The 20513-nt window shown below is 44.9% G+C and overlaps 1 protein-coding gene across 1 annotated transcript in view; it reads left to right on the top strand.

Annotated features, from left to right (window-relative positions):
- Nucleotides 1-20513, top strand: part of LOC138581107 (rab GTPase-binding effector protein 2-like) — a 129852-nt gene that overhangs the window by 41309 nt on the left and 68030 nt on the right. Inside the window, exons 3-4 of the mRNA XM_069652188.1 lie at nucleotides 7174-7272; nucleotides 8238-8354. Coding sequence (XP_069508289.1) covers nucleotides 7174-7272; nucleotides 8238-8354 — 216 coding nt within the window. The remainder of the gene's footprint in view (nucleotides 1-7173; nucleotides 7273-8237; nucleotides 8355-20513) is intronic.

The raw sequence follows: 20513 nt of genomic DNA, 5'->3' as shown, positions 1-20513 counted from the left end.
TTCCTTTAATTTCTCAGTTTCTGAAAGGGCTCACTAATGTGTTCCCTCCGTCACCTTTCCTGGTGCCCGGTTGGGATTTGAACCCTGTTCTCAAATTTCTCATGGGTGCTCCATTTGAGCCTTTGCATTCTTGCCCTTTGAGACTGTTAACTCTTAAAACTGTGTTTTTGGTTGCGGTCGCAGAGTGAGTGAGTTACAGGCACTTTCAGTTAAGCCACCCTTCACTGTCTGTCATAAGGACAGGGTTGTCCTTAGAGTCCGTCCTTCCTTTCTTCCGAAGGTGGTGTCGGAATTTCATTTGAGCCAGAAGGTTGTTCTTCCGGCATTTTATCCTCCTCTGCATTCTGGTAAGGACGAGGAGAGGCTCCATAGGCTTGATCCTAGGAGAGCTTTGAGTTTCTACATTTCGTGCATGTACTGGGTCAGAGTGGATGATCAACTCTTCATTGGTTACGCTGGAAGGCGTTTGGGACAAGCTGTGTGACTAAGCAGACTTTGTCTCGTTGGATTATTCTGCCAATTTCTGAATGTTACCGCTTGGCGGGTAAGGACCCACCGGTCGGCTTGCTGGCCCATTCTACCAGGGGTATGGCTGCCTCTACTGCCCTGCAGAGGGGTGTTCCTATTCGTAACATCTGTGATGCAGCCACTTGGGCTTCGGTCCATACCTTTGTACGTCACTACTCCCTTGATTCTATCCATGGGCAGGATCTAACCTTTGGCAAGGCGGTCCTTTGCTCTGCAATTTGATTGGGAATTCTAAATTTGTATATTCTAAATGCTTTTCCCACCTCCTTCCGTTGGTACTGCTTTGGGAGTCTGTCATAGATATGGAATACGTCGGAGGACCCAATCCCCTCGAAGAACAAGTTACTCTCTTACCTGGTAACGTTCTTTCGATGGGATGGTCCGACGACGTATTCTATATCGCTCCCTCCCTGCCTTCCCCGCTACAGAATTTCTTCTGCGATTGCAGCTTACGTTTCTGCAAGGCTTTGTGTGGTCTGGCTGGCAGAAGACTGGTGCCACACGTTCTGGGGAAATAACTACAACTGAGGCTACCGGCGTCGTGCGTCCTCCTTATAACATCTGGTGACGTCGGCCGTCGGAGGAGGCCCTTGAGGGACGGCGTATCGACGTCATACCTACTTCGACTCCTTTCTTCACACTACTACAACCTTCTCCCCATTACTACAACCTCCACCACACTACCACATCTTCTTCCATACTACTACTCCATCCCAACTTCTACTCAGCCTCTTTTCACTCTCCCAAACACTTAACAGTGGCACTCTGCAAACTTTATAACCCTCACACTCACTTAACGTACATACACATTCTCCACAAAGTACCACTTGCTTACCAACCAATACCTCACCTTTTCTTTTAAACTTCTCCACACTCCAGTCCATGGTTTTTCCTACTGCTAGTCTCTTGGTCTGCCACCTTACAACCCCTTTTTCCCCAATTGGACTTCTGGCGCCGACCAATCTACCCTTGTCTTCCCTGCTGCGGAAGTGTTGCAACAGTCAATGGTTTCAAATATTGATATAGATATTTTATTTCTATCGCGCTCATACACAAGTGTTTCCGAGCGCAATAGGGGGCTAAGCCTGCCCCTTTCTTTGTCGCAGGGCTGGAGTGCTGAACCGATGACCGCCTGTATAGCAGTGTATCCCAGTTCGTTTTAGATGGCTGCATTGTAGTGAAGTTCAAATCAGGTAAGTAATAGTCCATGTTTTGATCTCAATGACTATCTGCGATAAGTCTGTTTTGTCTCACTGCTGGTGTGGATATCGGCCCCCGACGGTCAAGGGAAGCAGTGCGCGGCATCCTTGGCAGCTACGCCAGCTTTCTGTTAGGGAGAAATGTGCTAATTCCTCTCTACCTTAGAGACACACAGCACTTTTGCTGAACTCTGGGACTTTTACTTTTTTTACCTGGAGAAAGTGAGACCTTTTTCCCACTCTCATTTATTTTACTGATTTAAACTCTGTGTTTTCTTTTGGTTTTTGGGTCTGACAAACTGCATAGGCATAATCGTTTTACATTGTGACACATAGCACCTTCAGTGGAGTGGCACAGGGAAGTCTTTCAGATTTCCCAAATATTTAAATACCTCCTCTTGGAGAAACTACTGTTTCCAAGAGCAGTAAAGTGAAATTGACTTTACTTACATCTGTAACTTTCTAGACACAGCACACACTATCTTACAAAAGGGTGCTGGAGGGGTTACTTAGTATCCCCGTTGTCTAGTTTCTCATGTAACAATTTTATGTTACCCTTTCTACAATTAATGGCTGGTGGCAGTGGTTTACTTTTAATTACCATTGGGAGTTTGAACCGCGAGCTGCATTCACAGCTGCAGTAAAGCACCCATGAGTGCCCATTTTGTCAAAATGGCCCCGGTCTTCTTTATTCGCCATTTCTTGCTGGAAAGTTCCTTCTTTAGATTTACTCTGCGCGCCAAACCAGGTTTGGTCCCTTTGTTTGTTTTGTCTTTGGCAGGATTCACAAGTGAAGCCCGGCTCTGGCTCCAGTATGTCTGGCAGGGGCAGGAAGTAAGGGAGGTGCCCGAAACTCCCTGTGCTTAATCCCCTTGGTTACAGGAATGCACCCAAAGGTGATTGGCCGGCTTGCTGTCCGCAAAGGACAGCCACCCTGCTGTGTGATTGACAGCTAGGCTGGAATGAATGGGAGAAACCTGCATAAAAGGCCAGGCTTTTTGAGTTGGAAGGCAGTCGACCACTGGACAAAGGAATCCGAAGAAGAACTTGGAAGAGACACCTGCTGCAACTCCTGGACTGTTGGTCTGCCCAGTGAGGCCCTGCTGAAGCTCCAAATTTGCCTCGACTAGAGAAGCCCTGCAAGGACGACTTCTCCCTTTGAGTTGGTGGGACCAATCAACTCCAAGGTGAACTTGTTTGGACATCCTCTCGAAGCTGGCTGTACTTCTGCTGGTGCTGCTGCAACCGAAGTGCCAGGGAGAGGAACACTAAATCGAGTGGATCGCTTTTAAGTCGGACATGAGTGCCAGGAAGATCCTCCGGGCTTCCTTGAAGCAGTACTGACCAAGCCTGAGCCACCTCAACAGAGTGCTGGACCCCAGAAGTAAGTTAAGTCTGAAGTGGTAACCGAGAACTGCAGTGTTGCTATCTGCTGTCAGACGCGATGGAGCTGAAATGCCTAAGTGCCACTGAATTAAAGTTTACCCTTTGCTGTTGCTGACCGTCCCATTGTGTTACAGGAGTCCCCAGAAGTCCTTTCTCTTATCCCCACGACTGAGGCACACGAACATAAGAATCTGCAGAGCCACACAGGAACAGAAGCCAACTGGAACTATTTCTTCTAACCAAGGGTACTGTAACGTCTAAGAGAAATTACCTCTTGTCGTGTAGCCTTACTTGTTCTCAGTTGAGACTTGTCTTGGTTGCTCCTTTAGAGTTGCTTGCATTTTATACCTCTCACAAGCCTCCCAGCTTGTGCCCCTACATTGATTATACTTTCTCTACAAAGACGTCTAAAACACTGTGCAAGACTTTCAATTACCTGCATGAAGTGCTTCAGCTCACCTAAACCTTTGCACAATTTGCATTGGCTGGCCTGGCTCCCTGAATTACTCTTCTCCCCTCTGATTGTGTGTTTGTACCTTCCTTCAAGGAAAGGGTTAACTCACTTTGCATTGGGGGTCCAAAAGTACATACCTGCTTAAGAATATTTGTATGATATCTTGTCTTATTCTAAAACCTCTTTACATTTACACCCATCTCAGTATTGCTCTAAATGTACCAGTGATTTATGAATGTTCAGTGTCCTAACTATTTAAGTCACCTGAGGGTGTAGGAAGTGTCTGCGTGCCATCCCAAATGGGTACTTGCTGATTTAGAGAAACTAAGAGAGTGTATTTTGGAGTGTATTTGTGTATTACTATTATATTGCCCATTCTGAAGAAGGCTTATTCAAACTGAATGTTAAATGAATAATTGTTTAATCAAGAAACCTTCAGTGTAAGTGTTTATTTGGATACTTGTCACTGTGAATCTCTGTGTAACCACCCTACTGCTCACATTGACCCCTCTTGAGATGAGCATGGCTGCTCAGCCACACTACCAACCTGTGTAGTACAGACTTATACCAAAGGTTGGGTTCCTATTGCCAGGAGGTCATGGTAGTTGTAGTGCACCCAAAGGGTACTGCACCAAATCTTGCCTGCACTTTCCATTGCCTCATTCGCCTTCTCCCTCTCCTCTGATTGGTCTTGTCCACTGGGTGACTGTAATCTGCTGACTTAGGCACTGGTGGGTTGCTGTCTTGCAGGGGTCTGCCGAGGCTTTGGCTGTCTATTGATTGCGTCTGCAAGAATGAAGGGGCATAGGGGCTGGGGCCCTCCCAGCTTTTACCTTCCACCTCTGGTTTAAGAATGGCTCTGTCTTCCAGCCTTGTGGAGGCCAGGCTGAGAGGGGCTTATTCTCCTCTGCCCCTTCTTAACAAGGTCCGATTATGGACCTTTTCAAATCCCCTATATCCAGTCTGGGTTTTGTGGCTTGGGTATTTGTTCCCCCCCTATTAAGCTTCTGAAGGGTAAAGCCCAGTCCATTCTCATTTTGGTAATCATTCAGTTCCTTGTGTTCCAGGCTGGGCCTTGTCCATTTGACACAGGTGTATTGTGGAACGTGTAGTTCCGGTTCTCTGTTGTGCTGCTTCCCGGAACCCATTACCCATTCAAGGTTTTGGTAGAGTGGTGCAGGCCTGTAGTTGTCATTTTGTGCATGTTATTTTATAGAATGGAAAGAGAGACTTATCCTGGACAGAGGCTGATAGTCACAGGGGCATAGACAGAGACACCAATGTACATGCACCACTCCATGCATATGGGAACAGGGGTCCCTCACAGCTCCCCCATGGTGCCTCTGGGGTAGGTCAGGTTCTGGCTTTGTCTTAGTAGACCGCCTACCCCAGATTGAGAGGGGTCCTCTGCCTCCATTGACAGGGTCTTACTCATGACCTTATCACAAGTATCATTTCTTGACCTTGAGACTAATTAAAACTCATACTATGTGTCATCTTTATCTTCAGACCTATGCTGTTGTTATTCAAGCATATTTCCAAAATTCTAAATTAAGTATAATTGGGATATGTTTCAAATTCATAAACATGTAATCATTGAAATATAGATGTAATCGGGGGTTTTAACATATCAAGCCATAACAAAATGTAAATCTTCAATTTCTAAGAATGAAAATAGCTCATAATCTTTATTGAAACCTTTTCATAGGGTTCTAAAGTAAAATGAAACATCAGTTACACTGCTCCCTATTGTAATTTTGATTTCACGTTGTCGCCTCCTTCATTGAAGGTTATTTTTGCCAATCCAAGAAATCTCAGCTCTTCAATGTTATTTGTCTAATGATGTTCATGCCATTTCATGCCAATGTTCATGCAAGCTAAAGGCTACCCATTGCCCCAACATGATCATGGATGTATATGAATTGAAAAAAAATGCTTAAATGTTTTTTTTTTACTCCGATATTCTATCACAGAATGTGGGGGAGACCACCTGCCCCCAGCCTTCACACTGCACCCTCATCCCACCAATACTGCCTGACACCAACCCACATCTACATTTTAGCTGTAAAATGTAAGCAAAATAAAACTAGCAAAATATATTTTAGCAGTATTTGGTCGAGCAATAGATCTACTATACATGTTCATAATGTTTCTTCAGTTGCCTAATTATACTTAGAATAAACTTGGGCCAGATACTCCGCTAGACCATAATTAATGAGTGCTGGTTCCTAGCAGCTGTCAAGACTTGATGGTCGTGTAGAAGATGAAACCTCTGTCCTCAAGTACCACATGGACAGAATCAGAAACACTGCCCGTGCAGCCTTTGGGGCCACAGGTGTGGAGTGCCGTCAATCAGGAACCAGGAACGCTGGAAGGAACCCTTGACCACTGTAAGGCAAGCAATGTATTAAGACAAAAGAAAAGGGACACATCCTAAGAGTTGGGAACAAGGTACACAAGGAGGCTTACCCAATGCAGGTGGTAGGATGCCCTGGGTGGAATGTAGTGCAGAGGAGGGTAATGAGCGACGGCGGCAGGTAACAGATTATGACTCTGATGGCAAATAAACACCTGATTCAGCAAAGAGACGAGAGCATGTCACAGTGAGGGCAAATCCGTAAACAGTCCGAGGTTGAAAATCCAGAGGCAGTGTCGATGACAAGGGTTAATCCAAGACAGAGTCCGATTGCAAAGCCAAGTTCGTAGGATGAGGTCAAAAGAGCAAAAGGTACCAGGGAGTAGGCGAGGCGGGTCCGTGAAGCAGTCTGTGATCAGAAGAATTCCAAAGGAAGCGAGAACAGGATAAACACCAAACGACTGCAGGATGCAGCTGTGAAGCGATGTAGGAGTTTTTTCGCTCGTTTCTTTTGAACTGAAAGGACAATCACGTGATCGTGTCAGGTGACGTACATTCCAGGTCACGTGATACTGAAATGATGACTGCATCCTGATCACGTGCTATGTCACGTGTAAACAGCAAAAGACATCACTTCCTGGCTACATGTTGTTTACAGCGACGAACTCTTACACACGGTCGAGGACCATAACGTGAAGTGCAAAGTCGCCATGGTAACCGCCACTGCAGATATGGATTTCGGCTCGTCCTTCTGTCACTTTTATTGTTGTGCAGCCAAGAGCTGTAACCCTGCCGCCGCCGGTTGCAACCTGTAAGTGAATGGGAAGAAGGAAGGGAGCTGTTGGTGTGATGTTTCCTGGCTGAGGACGTGACAGCGGCTCCAGTTGACATTTGACTAACCCGGTATCCCTATCTGGTAGAGTACATCTTGAAGGACATTGCAAGAACTTTATTTTAGAAAGTTACTCACCTGTAAACTGTTTTACCATTTTACCTACACAGCTGATGAAGACATATTTTGAATATTATGTTCTGTGACATCCCTTTATTGAATGTTTGAGCTATAACACTCTACCTTTAACCATCCTGTTCCTCTCCTAATAATTTAACCTTGACTGCTCAACCACGTTTACCACTAGGGAAGTCGGGCGCAGTAGAGGGAAATCATATTGCCTAGTTGTAGGTTGGTCATTCTCAGACATTGAATACTGGACTATCCCTTTAACATGTTCTCTTCAAATCCCATGTAGATTGATGAAAGGCTGCTGGAGGCCGAGGGGGAGGTCCACAAGTTGCAGCTCAAGCTTGCTAAGCAGGAGAAACTGATGCAAGAGGAAAAAGATGCAATGGTGAGCACTTCACAGACTTAAGACTGAACAGAGATCACACCATTTCTACTCCGTAATAACATCAATTTCCACCGACATCTAGGCATAGAGTTGTTTCTCCCCACACATGTCTGATTTTATTGATTGCAGCGTCTTATTAACCTCCTCCCTCTACTCCTGGCAAGTTTTCTCTAGCCCATCTCCACGTGTTGTATCAATTGCTGTCACTTTATCTGTTGGACCTGTTCTCCAAAGTCGACTGGCTATTAATATTGCTTTGAATTCTGCTAAAATGATGTTCTCGGACTGCCCCAATGTTGGGATTATGGTTTGTGCATGTTGCTGCTCTGGGGTTTGCTGAGGTTGCTCCATTGTTCTTCGCTAGAACTGCTATGGAGTTCTCAGCAGCTCATCCATTATCATATTTGGTTTGTTTGTCCTACAAGAATTTTTTTCCCTCCACTAGCAGGATAGATGCACTTGAAATGTGAAAAATGCTCTGCCGTATTAAAATCCCAGGCAGATAACTATGTCATTATTAAGTGGTGATTTTGTTTGTGGTGGAATGAAGTCATGCTTTTTCTCAAGCATTTTTAATTTGCGGTCGACAGAATTGTAGATTTAATTATAATTTGATTGTAGTGACATTTCTCGCAAATTCAATTGATGCTCCCTTAGTTTGACAAAAGGTTTGCATACAGTGTTTGATGTTGCTATATTCAGGTTGTTTTAGAGAGTTGAAGAGCAGGAAGTGATGGTGGTCTAATGCTACCTCTGCTTATGCGTGGTGTCCAATAATTTTGTTTTGGGAAATCATGACACTCCCCGCTTCACCCCTGACATATAGTGAGGGCAAAGAGGATATGGCTGTGGTAGTCGGAGGGAGACTAATAACCATCATGCAGTTGATTAATCCAAGTTAATGTTGAACATTTGTGTTGCTCTCTGACCCCAGTACTTAGAATCTGAGGTCCTTTTCTTTTCAGGCTCGTCTGCAAGACGATCTGATGAAGGAGAAGAACAAAGTACACCGCCTGCAGACTGAGCTAAATACCAATGAGCAGGTGCAGCAAGATTTTGTTCGGCTCTCCCAGACTCTGCAAGTGAGTGCTCCAGAGCTTTACAGCTACTGGCTGTGTGATATGTGGGTGCTGTTCTTTTAACACTGCCATCAAGTAAATGTTCCTAAGCCTAATCTAAGCTAATAATGTGGTGGAAGTGACTGCCCCAGATATAGTTGCCTGCTCGCAATGGGATCAGAAACTCTCACTTAATAAACCCTGCAAGGTACGCTTGCAGCCTTCCATCCCCATTGCCTCTCAAATTCCTTAACATGCTTTGGAAATTTAACCACCTTGATTCATAGTATGCAGGAACATCATGACACAGCCTGATACGCTATTCCCTTTACCACAATTCTGCCCGTATATATTCAGATGCAATTCTTGCGCATTAAGAAAGATTTCTCTTTTAGCAATATTCCTTCCATAGTTCCACGGACCCCCAAACTTGTTGCTTTTGTTACTCTCTTGACTTATTACAGGGAAGTGAAGCTTTCAGCTTCACTCCCCTGGCCTTTTGCTGATTTTGTTATGGGGAAGCTGATCAGTCAGTCCTTCAGACTGTCAATGCTGGACAACTAGGTGTCCCTTTTTTCTTTTATTTTATGTAACTTTTTAACCTTGCACACAGCACTCTAGTCTTTTACACTTGGGATTTTTGGTTACTTTTATATGTGCTTAAGGACAAGCTGGTGTTAGCAAATATGTTTACCATTTTTGTGTTATTTCTAGGGTGCACATTCGCCTTTAACTTGTGTGGCTACTAAACGTGGCTAGTGCCCTAAAACAGCCACACCTTGAGATTTCCGCTTGTCCTTTGTCTATATTGTTGTTTGGTTTTCAACCTGCATCAGACTAGGAAATCCCATTTAAGAACATGCACTTGCCCAGGAAAGCTGCTGGTTTCGCAGGCTAGTGGTGCCTTTGGGTGTGGGTTGCTCATTAAGATGGGTCGGACTGTCTGGCCCCACTCTACATCTGTGGTGCCTGAATGTCTAGGTGTGGGACATGAGAAAAACCAACAGTGGTCCCTGATTGGACCACTGCTGGTTGTTTGAATGATGCAGATCCTTACTTTGCTTCCAGCCAGGATTTTGTATAAGAAGAGCGACTTCTGCAGCCATTTCTTCAGATCAGGATTGAAACAAAGAATCCTGTGTAGAAGAACAGCCAAATGAAGATATAAAGAAGACTCCTGAAAAGGTCCAGCATTCCTTCCTGTGTCTGGCCTAGTTATGCCCTGTTGGACTACCTCATCTGCAAAGGCCCTGTGCAGTGCTTCAACCCATGGACTGGTGGGACCAACCATTCTCGATGTTTTCTCAAGGATCCAGCCACCCTGAGCCTTCGGATGTGTCCCATGCCTTTGACACCCATCTCCTCCAAGGCACCTTGCTTATTTTAGAATTTGTAGCATGCTAAATGTCACAAAACATCAGATTTTGTAGCAAGATGCAAGGAAAATGGAATATTTAGAAGAGCTGTTCTGCAAAAAAGCCATGTAATCAATTATTTTCTGAATTTTTAGGCTAGATGGCATGGAGGATGGGTGGGAGTTAGTTTGGTGCGGGGATATGAAAAGGCTTTTCCTCCTTTAGTTCTATTGGTCTTTGGAATGCAGAGATTGCTGTTAGTTGAGGGAAAATTCATGACAGATGCATATAGGTTTAACGTTAAAGACCTGAAATGAGCATGTGCTTTACATCGAGCTTTAGGGTGAATTCAGATTGCTTTGTACTGGGATCGTTTGCCCAAAGGTATCCAATGGAAGGAAGCCAGAGCTGAGGCGGTGTCCCTTGTGGTTGAGATGTAGCAGTAACTTTGCTGCTGCTTTCTGGGCACATTGGAAGTGTCCTAAAGCACAGAATCATAAACCAATAACCAGAACTGAGTAACGGTACTCCACCAGTAGATGCCACAAATGAAATGTTGAACTATTGGTGAGACTGGAGTCCCGGGAATGGTTAACAGTTTAAGCCAAATGGGCAATGTCAGCAAATCATGATCCTAACCCTGGATGAATGGACACGCGAGGCCAGCTGAGAACAGAGGGCTGTGATGCTGGAAATGCTTTGGAGGGACAGGGCATCCTTGTCCTTGCCCTATACCTCCTACGTATGTGTGTTCTGCTTAAACTTCTGCACAGGAGTCCAGTTTGGACACCTGGCAGTGGCTCTACATTTTGTTCTTGGTGAACAGCACACATGGGATACCCTTAGGGCACCCATGGGTAGAGGTACAACCCTGTACCCCTAGTGTATGTTTTTGGGCATATGAATGTTGCCCCCAGAGCAGAGTATGGGCTGGTGGCATCTACATGCTGATGTGACATTGGCTCTAGGGTTTCATGTGATTTTATCGAATAAAAAATAACGAAAATAATAATTACCGAAAATCAAACAAAATAACAAATTCAATGGAAGCTAATCTAAGTGAAATAAATAACGTAAAAGAAACAACAATTTACAACAATAAGGAAAATAATGCAATTAGTTAGAAAAAAAGAACCTACACATGGAAGAAAAGTGGTTAACACAGAAGTATAGATTCGGAAACGGTTGACAGACTGAGGTAACTGCGACAGAGATAGATTAGTGAGACATTTGAAAGAAAAGAGTATACAATTGAGGAAACTAAAAATATTACAGAAAAAGGTAAGAAACAAACGCAAGAAGATGTTATGAAGAGGAAAGAAAGATATGATAAAGTAAATATTAATGAAAAACATGTTGAATGTATTTTTTACGTTGATGGGATACATGATGGAAGAAAGGAGCTTAGAATTAATTGTGTCTCAAAAGGAAAAAAACAGCTGATATTACACTGCTATGTGCTCAATAGAGAGACAGAAAAAAGGATGAATGTACATACTGCAAATGTTCATACCGCTATATTCCCAACTGTTCTGGTAGGGCCATAACGAAGGGAAATTAATTATTACATGAAGGGGAACATAATCACAATGCAGATGGAACAAAAGTGGAAATAAAATGTAAAAAAGCCGAAAGGAAAAAAATGGCAGAACGCGATAATGAACAAGCAAGTGGCTCCATCATTTGAAAAATATGTACAAATTTACCATTTCACATAGCAGGGCAAATGCCAAATGATAATTTACTTCAAAGGAGAATATGCAGTGAAAAACAAAAAAAGTAGAATTGACTTCCCCATCCACAATCATTTGAAGAAATAAAGATACCAATCGAATTACAATTTACTGAGAAAAGGGAAGCATTTACACTGTATGATACTTTTTAAAAAAAGGGAGACTGATCGTTTTCAGAACTGAAAGATTACATTATTTAAAAAATTCTGAAAAATGGCAGGTTGATGGGACCTTCAAAGTGTGCCCAAAGCCACTGTCAGTCTTATTCAATACACGAAAACATCAACAACAATCTATTTCCATTAGTATAGTGTTCAATGTCTCAGGACAATAGCTCAGGGGCAACAGGCTCACCTTGGAAACAAGATAACACGGAGCATCACAGGTTCAAACCCCGGGTTCGCACTTAGAAACCTCTGGGTATTAAGTATGTTATAAATAATCTATCATAGCATATCAATGCCAACAAAAAGTTACGACACAGAGAAAATAATAATGGATTTCAAAATTCAGCAAATAAAAGTGTGACTGGAAATGTTTAACATACAAAAATATAGGGTTGTTTTTTTCCATTTTACTCGGGGTATATGGAGAAAAATCCAGACAAGTGGTCTACAAATGCGCTATGCAGAGGACACATAGTTTGAATTTAATATAAAGCTACTATTTTCATTAGCAAGTAGATGAATAGTACGACAAGCTAATACAGACTATTTCAAGACAGATGAGGAATTATTTGAACCATTGCTAGATTACTTTAACACTTACTGGATTGGTGTGGTAACCAGAAGTGGAAACAGAAGAAGGCCTTGATATCAAAAAAGCATTTGGAACTGTTATTTAGCAAGCATTGAAGACAACCCAAAAAACAAATAATACTTTGGAAGGTTTGCACAATGGACTGTGACATACATTTACCACAATAAATCCAACACTATGGAGCTTCATAAAACATTTAAATGAACAATCATTTGTGGAATTGCAGCAGATTGCATGAGCACTATCAAAAGAGAAAACTGGAATACGAAGAAAGAAATGCAGAGATGCAGGCAATAGATTAAAGGAATGCATGCATAATTTTGAAAAGTTGGAAGCAATGTCTTGTCTGCAAAGTGTGGCATTTAACTTGAAGTGCTAAAGCACAAGAGAAGAAATAACTTAAATGTAGACAAATTGCAAAACTTTATACCTACAAAGCACAAGATTTAACAGTATAAATAAGACTTACCAAAGCTGTCTCCTAGCAGAATAAATCCAGGGAATCCATTAAAAAAAATGTAAAACACAATTGAAAGAAAACTAAAGCCAAACGAGAATCATTAGAATACAATCCAGCAGAGTACTGAGAAAATCCACAAAAAAGGTATGCAAAAAATGTAATTCCAATCCAAAATCAATAAATCCAAATTGAAATTCAGGAAGGTCAAAAAACCATGACCAATCACAGAATCCATTGAATATAATCCCGCAGAGTACCGAAAAATCCACAAAAAGGCATCCAAAAACTGTAAATCCAATCCAAGATAAATAAATCCAAATTGAAATCCAGGAAAGTCCAAAAAACACGACCGATTGCAGATGAAAAGCTGAAGAAAATGGCTTATATCAGTTTCCGGTTCAATAACATTGAAAATGTCTATTGATGCTAGTGACAGCCAATGGACAAAAAGAATATTGTAACTAAAGTTTAAATTAAACAAGACTAATTAAATATTTATTTAACATTAGTTAAAGTTAGCATGGAAAATTAGTTCCTTAAGAATTAGACAATTAATACATTTGTTATTTTAAACTCTTTCAAAAAGTGTTAGTAGTTTTTTGTTTCGTTATAATCGCTGCATACCAGGCTCTAGGTATCCCCCTTTTTGGGATATCCAGGCCCTGCCATAGGAATCGATGCATTCCCACACAAAGGCAAGATGGTCACTGGTGTTCTCTTGGTTTCCTTTGCCTTAACCCCTTGTTTCTCAAGGTCCTGAGAGGCCCTGGCTCTGTCCCTTTTCCCTGAATGGTTGTTGGGTGGAAGGACCATACATGGCTCTGGGGCTGCCTCCTGCCAGACCCGCTGGTGCCTTCCCAAGGGCTGCTTATTGTGGGTACTCCCCTTGGATGGAGCCTACATGAATGGAGTGATTAGTCAATATGCATTGTGTTGTGGGTGTCTGGTTTTGGTTGAGTGACAAAATATCCTCAATGCCTGTGAGCCTGATTGGGTGCTGCCTGCATGAATGCACTTGTGTGTGATTGACGGGCTGAGCCTGGCTCAGCCCGAGTGAATGTGGAGTGTTTAGTATAAGATGGGGTCTCGCACTCACCTCCTTATCAGAAGTCGTAACAAGAAACCAGAAGCTGGAGTAATCTTAAGCTAGCATCCAGTTGGAGGAAGAAGTCTGCGGCTGCATCTCTTCACCGAATCTGAAAACTTATCTGCTGACTCAAGGACTGGTCCAGAGAGGACCTGGATTGGCAACCTCTTCCCGAGCTACGAGGGAACATCGTGCAACTCCAGCTCTTCTCAGGGTGGCAGGCACACAGGACAATTGTGGTGAAGGGATCTTTTTGGGTCCGGAAGAGGAGTGCCTGAACCTCTTAAAGCCAAGAAGTTCATCTGTGTCTTCCAGGGTCCTGAGGAATGTTTGTGACCGGTGGAAGCCAGGGTGCGGAGTATCGCCAAGAGGCAGTACCCTGGCATAGTGCTGCTTAACATCCAGAGCTGTGAATGTTCCATATCTCTGAAGAATACTTCTGCAACCAATGTAATTTCCTATAATGTCCTAAATGCGTGGCTTTACTGATGTCGCACCAGCACCCCTGGCCCTGGGTTTACTGGTCTATATCACGCCTCAACACTGTTCTGCAACTAATGTAATTTCCTATAATGTCCTTAATACCTGTCTGGCTGTACTGTTGTGACCCCGGCACCTCTGGCACAACCTTTCCAGTCTATGAAACTCCACCTTTTTGCTCCTGTATCAAATTGGAATACCCTACAATGTCTATTATGCCTTTGCACCACTATCTAGTGTTCTGGCAGCTTGTAACACTTTGCTGTCTTTGATCAGTGTACATCTGCCTTGTCATATGCTTAATGGGCCCTTTTAACGTCTCTGTTACAGGCTTATATCTAAGCTCTTCTCTCTACAGACTAATCTTTTAACGGTTCATAGTGATAATACCGAATAAAAAAATCTCGAAAACAAAAATCTCGAAAACAAAAGGCCGAAAAAAAAAAATATCGAATTTTTTTTTCAATGCGTTTTTTTTCAAAACCCCTTTTTTTCATTTTTTTTTTATTTTACCCCTTTTTTTTACTTACCTGACCCCAAAAACATATAAAAATAAATAAATAAAAAATTCGATATTTTTTTTTCGAGATTTTTGTTTCGTGCTTTTTGTCATTCGAGATTTTGTTTTCGAGATTTTGACTGACCACCCTTTTAACATTTGTGCCACATTGGTATTGCTCCTCCACCCATCCCTTTACTTTTCATGCAACCATGTAACCTATAAACTCACTGCTTTTGTAACCACATACCTTTTACTTGCCTGTACTGTAACTAGCGCCTATATGTCTCAGTGCTTTGTGCGCTGCTATAAATGCAAAAATAAAATAAAGGGCATCCCTGCCATGACATCTGTCCCTTGTCTACGCCTGAGAAGATCCAGGGTCGCTGTCTGCAGTGGATTGTCTCCCGGTGGGTTTCCTGCTGCCAAAATCCAAAGAGGTCCCGAGGGTCCAGACTCAGTGAGGGTCTGTAGTCCAGTCTAGTGGTTGCGTCCAGGTTGCCAGAAGCCATCCTGAGGTCCGTGCTGCAGCTGCAGCACAGAAGAACCAAAAGGTGGTAAACCACCAAAACCTGAAACCCAACACCTTTTTCTGTCACTGTGCCTGTTTCCACTGAAGGTCATCCAAGGTCACCCAGGGTCTTCTCTTCTTCGGCCAGGCCTTGTTGAGGTTAACAGCAAGTTTCACCTTTGTGGGACATCCACAGCCGGAGTGACGACCCGCCAATGGAGACCACCGCGAAGACAAGTGCTGCCTTTCCTACACTGTTTGGTTCCTTTCTTCTTCTTGCCGGCGACGACTCCTTCCAAAATGGCGTTCATCCTCGAGGGGTCTCATCGAGTAAGGCCAAGAAACTCCACTTGACCTGCCAAGGCACCCTTGGTACTGTGACAAGGAAGAGCATCTTCCATCCTCTGGAAGCATCCAGGATGTCCCAGATTTGACTTGGATCCTGTTCTCCTGTGGCTTCCCAGGTGGTTTGGGGGCAGTGGGTTCCGTAGAAGAAGAAGCAGAGCGCTATTTAACATATTTGGACTGGGCTGTAATAGCCAAGATAAAGTACACCTTAACTTTTCCCTTACAGGTTGCGCAGGTGGGGGAGATCCTCACACAGTATTGTCTATCTACTTCAAAGAAAATATTCTGCCAATGTTCCTGAACTAATCTGCCTTTCTACAGTAATTTCTATGCCATTATCCAATGCTTTATGATGCCTATGTTTTTTAATAACTGTCAGCAGTTGGTGCATTTTAAATTGTAAGTATATTGTGGTACCACATAGATGTGTACATATATATCATTATTAGGACAGTGATACCGAAGTACAAAATGTATTAATTATTGATGTATATTTGGAATGGATTGTGTCCTCCAAAGTATTCCTCATCTTTGACATGTAATGTCCAGCTTCGGCTGCTCCGGAAAAAAGTTTCGGCAGAGGGCGCCCTGCGTCGATGGCGTTGAGTCGATGTCCCTTGAAGGCCTCCGTCGAGTGTGACATCATCAGCACACACTGCGCCCATTTGCCTCAGGTCAATTATTCTGCAAACGTGTTTGCTTCGTGAAACTTGGCGCGCCTCGTACTTCTGAAGTACTGTTATTTGCGTAATCTTCGACGATGTCTTTTTCTTCCACCCCGACTACTCCTTGTTCCGGGTTTAAAATGTGTAAGGTGTCTGGCTCCAAGATGACCTTCATCAAGTCCGTCTGTGGTGCGTGGGCGAGGGCCACGAGACAAATACTTGTTCCAAATGTCGGGCCATGACAGGGAAGGCCTTGCAGGAACAAAAGAGGAAATGGCAGGTAGGCAAGGTGTTCAAGCCCCGTAAATCCTGACCGTCTGGGGGTTCAACCGACGAATCGAGGGACGACTCTCCTCATCGGAAGAAGTCCAAGCGATCACGGTCTCGTAGTGGTTCCTGCCACTCTCCATCCTCAGCGAAGCAAAGGCACCGCCGGGCACCTTCCTCGTCTTAGTCAGCCTGTACCCCTGCGAGGGTGAGATGCCCCTCCAAGACATCGACACCAGCGGAGTGGGAAGCTTTCCGGATGGAGATGCTTACGATTTTTGAGAGACCGGGCAAGGCTCCGTCCGCACCTTCTGTAGAAGCCGGCAATGAGCAGTCTCAACCCGATACTCGCGTGCCCTCGAGCCCCGGTACTCGGCGTGATTCCCATCGAGAGCCCTCGAGACAAGGGGTCAAAGGAACACTCGAAGCGGAGAGAGGTGTCACAGTCTCCGACTTCGTCGATGCCTTTGAAGCCATCGACCCCGTCGCTGGCACCGGTTGCATCTTCGACAATTGTCAGGCCTTTGGCGCCGTTGTCGACACTGACGCCGTCAACGCTAATGGGGCCTAGTTTACCAGCTCAGCCTGTTGACCCTCCTAAAAAGGCTTTGGCTAAATCTCAGTCGACGCCTTCGATGCATTCCAAGCCTCTGGCCTCCATACCAGAGAAAAGCTTTATCCCTCTTCCGAAAAAGGATTTTTTTTAGAAACCTCACTTCTATTTTTGAGGAGGAGGAACGTTCGGAGGAAGAGGAGTAGGAGGTCCCCTTAGGGTTCCAGTATGGCACACCTAATGTGCTGGAGTGCCTCATTTCAGTGAGTGGGCTTCCTGGTTATTGTTAAGGACTGCAAGGAGGCCATGTGTGAGTCCCTCCAGTCTGGATTGGATTCTGCAGATAGTATCAGCAGATCCATGGCCACGAGCACCGTGATATGCAGGTTTGCGTGCAGAAGTCGGGTTTTGCACCTGATGTGCAGGCTCGTCTTCTCAACGTGCCATTTGACGGGTGTCATCTTTTTGGCAGTAAGGCTGATGATAGCCTTGAGAAGTTGCAGACCTCTAAGGCGGCAGCACAGTCTTCAGCCTTTTCGTGCCACTGGACACCCATGGAGGGGTAGATCCTTTAGTTATTACTCCTCATTTGGAAAGGCAAGAGGAATGGCCAGTCAAAGGGGCCAACGTAAGTTCCCTTGTGGTGGACAAGATAGAGGTGCCAAATCGGCTCCAGCAGCTGCCTCTGTGCCATCGGCCTTTGCCTTCAAAACCGCTCTGAAGTCTTCAGTCACAATTCACCAGTGGGGGGCAGGCTGTCTCAGCATCTTGAAGAATGGCAAGCCATTACTTCAGATGCGTGGCCTCTGGAAACAATAGCCCACAGCTACTGCCTTCCCTTTATCAGGAAGCCTCAGACCAATCCACCGGGGAAACACACTTTGGGGATTCCGGATCCGCTCTTTGTGCAGAAAATTTTAACCCTGCTAGAGAATGGTGCTGTAGAACCAGTGCCTGTAACAGAGCGGAACAAGGGTTGGTATTCCCCATATTTTTTGATTCCCAAAAATGACGGGGGCTGAGAGCCATCTTGGACTTCAGATACTTGAACAAGTTCTTCAGGAAAGACAAATTCAAGATGGTCACTCTTTCTCAGATCCTTCAGGCCCTCCAACTTCAGGATTGATTGTGTCATTGGACCTTCAGGATGCTTATTTTCATGTGCCAATCCATCTCAAGCATAGGAAATACCTGAGGTTCACCATTGGTGGCTCGCACTATCGTTTTCGAGTCCTGCCATTCGGGTTGACCTCTGCCCGAGGGTATTCACCAAGCTGATGGTGGTGGTGGCAGTGCATCTCAGGAGAGGGGTGTTCACGTCTACCCCTACCTGGACGATTGGCTGATCAGGGCGAGTTCTCCCAAACAAGCCCTGGATCTTCTCAATGTTACCTGCCACTCTCTTCACAGACTGGGCTTCTCCCTCAATTTCAACTAGTCCCATATGACACCTTCCCAACAACTCCAGTATATCAGGGTTGTGTTAGACACTTCCTTGGGAAAGTGCTCGCCTCCCAAGGTGGGTGCTCAAGACATTCTCCAGATGGTTACGAAATTCCAGAATGCCCAGAATTTTCCAGCCTTCGAGTTCTTGAGGTTGCTCGGCCTCATGGCATCCTGCATTTTCCTAGTGCCTGAGGCCCGCTTGAGGATGAGATCCCTTCAATGGGCACTCCGATCGCAATGGTCCCAGTTCTCAGGACCGATGTCGGACCGTCTCCAGATTCCGACCAGAGTCTCACCAGGATCTGCTGTGGTGGGCCTTGGAGGAAAATGTTCTGAAAGGCGAACACTTTTGGCAACCATTGCCTGAGATTACTGTAGTGATGGACGCCTCAGTTACGGTGTGAGGAGCTCATGCGAACGACTTGACTGTCAGCGGTCGTTGGCCTCCATCGGAGTCCAAACTATACTTCAATCTTTTGGAGCTGAGAGCAATCAGACATGCACTGAAGAATTTTCTGCCATCTGTGTGGGGAAAGAATGTCCTCATAATGACAGACAATACAATGGCCATGCACTACCTCAAGAAAAGGGGAGGCGTAGGGTCACTACCACTGTGCAGAGAGGCAATGCAGCTCTGGTATTGGGCTATTCAAGAAGGAATCTCCCTATCAGCGGTTCACGTAGCCAGGGAGGAACACGGCAGCGGACGCTCTGAGCAGGCAGAGCACAGTCTCCCACGGGTGGGAACTAGCTCAGGAAGTCCTTCAAGAGATCTTCAACCTTTGGGGGAACCCCTCAGGTGGATCTGTTTGTGACGTGTCAACCGGAAGAGCGAGCTTTACTGCTCAAGGGAATTTCCTCTGAGAGGAGCACTAGAGACGCGTTTGTGGTGGACTGGGAATTCCCACTGCTGTATGCGTTTTCTCCAGTCCCCGTCATTCCTCAAGTAATCGGGAGGTTGAGGAGGTTCGGAAACTGCATGATCCTCATTGCGCCGGATTGGGCCAGGAGAACGTGATATTTGGACCTTCTGGATATGGCCATCTGTCCTCCCATACGTCTCCCGCTAAGGGAGAATCTCCTCTCGCGAGAGGAGGGTTGAGTTCTCCATCCCGAGGTCAATCCTCTCAACCATCACGCTTGGTTTCTGAAAGGTTGAGGTACAAGGATTGGGACCTTCTGAATGACGTGATGGAGGTCTTGCCTTCGGCTAGAAGGCCAGCAACAAAGTCTCTGTACCGTTGCCGTTGGAATATGTTTTGTGACTGGTGCAGAGACCGCAATGTTCCTTTTCAGTGTACAACACTGGATGTTCTATCCTTTCTGCTTTCCTTGGCACATAAAGGTTTGCAGGTTGGTCCCATTAACACAGAAGTGTTCCCAGCGCGCTTGCTCCCGAAAAGGAGAAATACGAAGGTAAGTTGGGTTGGGAGGGCAGGAAGGGGATTGTGTGCATGGGAGAGGGAAGGAAAACAAATATTAATAAAAACCTTACCTTAATCCCCGGCGGGGGACGATGGCAGCCTCTAGCCGTGTTAAGGCTCGGAGCAGGGATGGCCCCGCTTCGAGCCTCCTCATTGGCTGAGGGGCTGCCACGCCCCCTAGCCGGGAACAAAGGTGTGGAATCCCGGCTGGGTAAAGCCCCGGCGAGGGCCAATCGGAATCTGTTTCATTCTGGTTGACCCTTGCCGGGGTTCTAACAGTCTTTAAACCTTGAAAATTACATTAAAAAGTGGTTGCGGTGCCGAATTGTGATCCCTAAAGAAAGACTGAATTCTCTTTTTTCTTTTAACATGGCATACCTTTCATATACTAGAAGTAAAGTGTAAAACTCTCGCCCACTGCATTGCCACTTTCTGCTCAAATTTCCAGTGCTACCCTGATGACACTCAACTGATTTTCAGGCTGCCCTCTGCCACCTCCTCTCCCTCTCTCATCTCTGATTGCCTAACTGCCATTCAAGATTGGTGTTCCGCCAATGATCTTTGTCTGAATGCCAGCAAGACTGAGATCCTCCTCA

This window comes from Ambystoma mexicanum, chromosome 3p (assembly GCF_040938575.1).
Source record: "Ambystoma mexicanum isolate Mex_15411 chromosome 3p, UKY_AmexF1_1, whole genome shotgun sequence".
In the NCBI taxonomy this organism is placed as follows: Eukaryota; Metazoa; Chordata; class Amphibia; order Caudata; family Ambystomatidae; genus Ambystoma; species Ambystoma mexicanum.
Note: the sequence above shows the minus strand (reverse complement) of the source record. Positions and strands in the feature narration are given on the sequence as shown.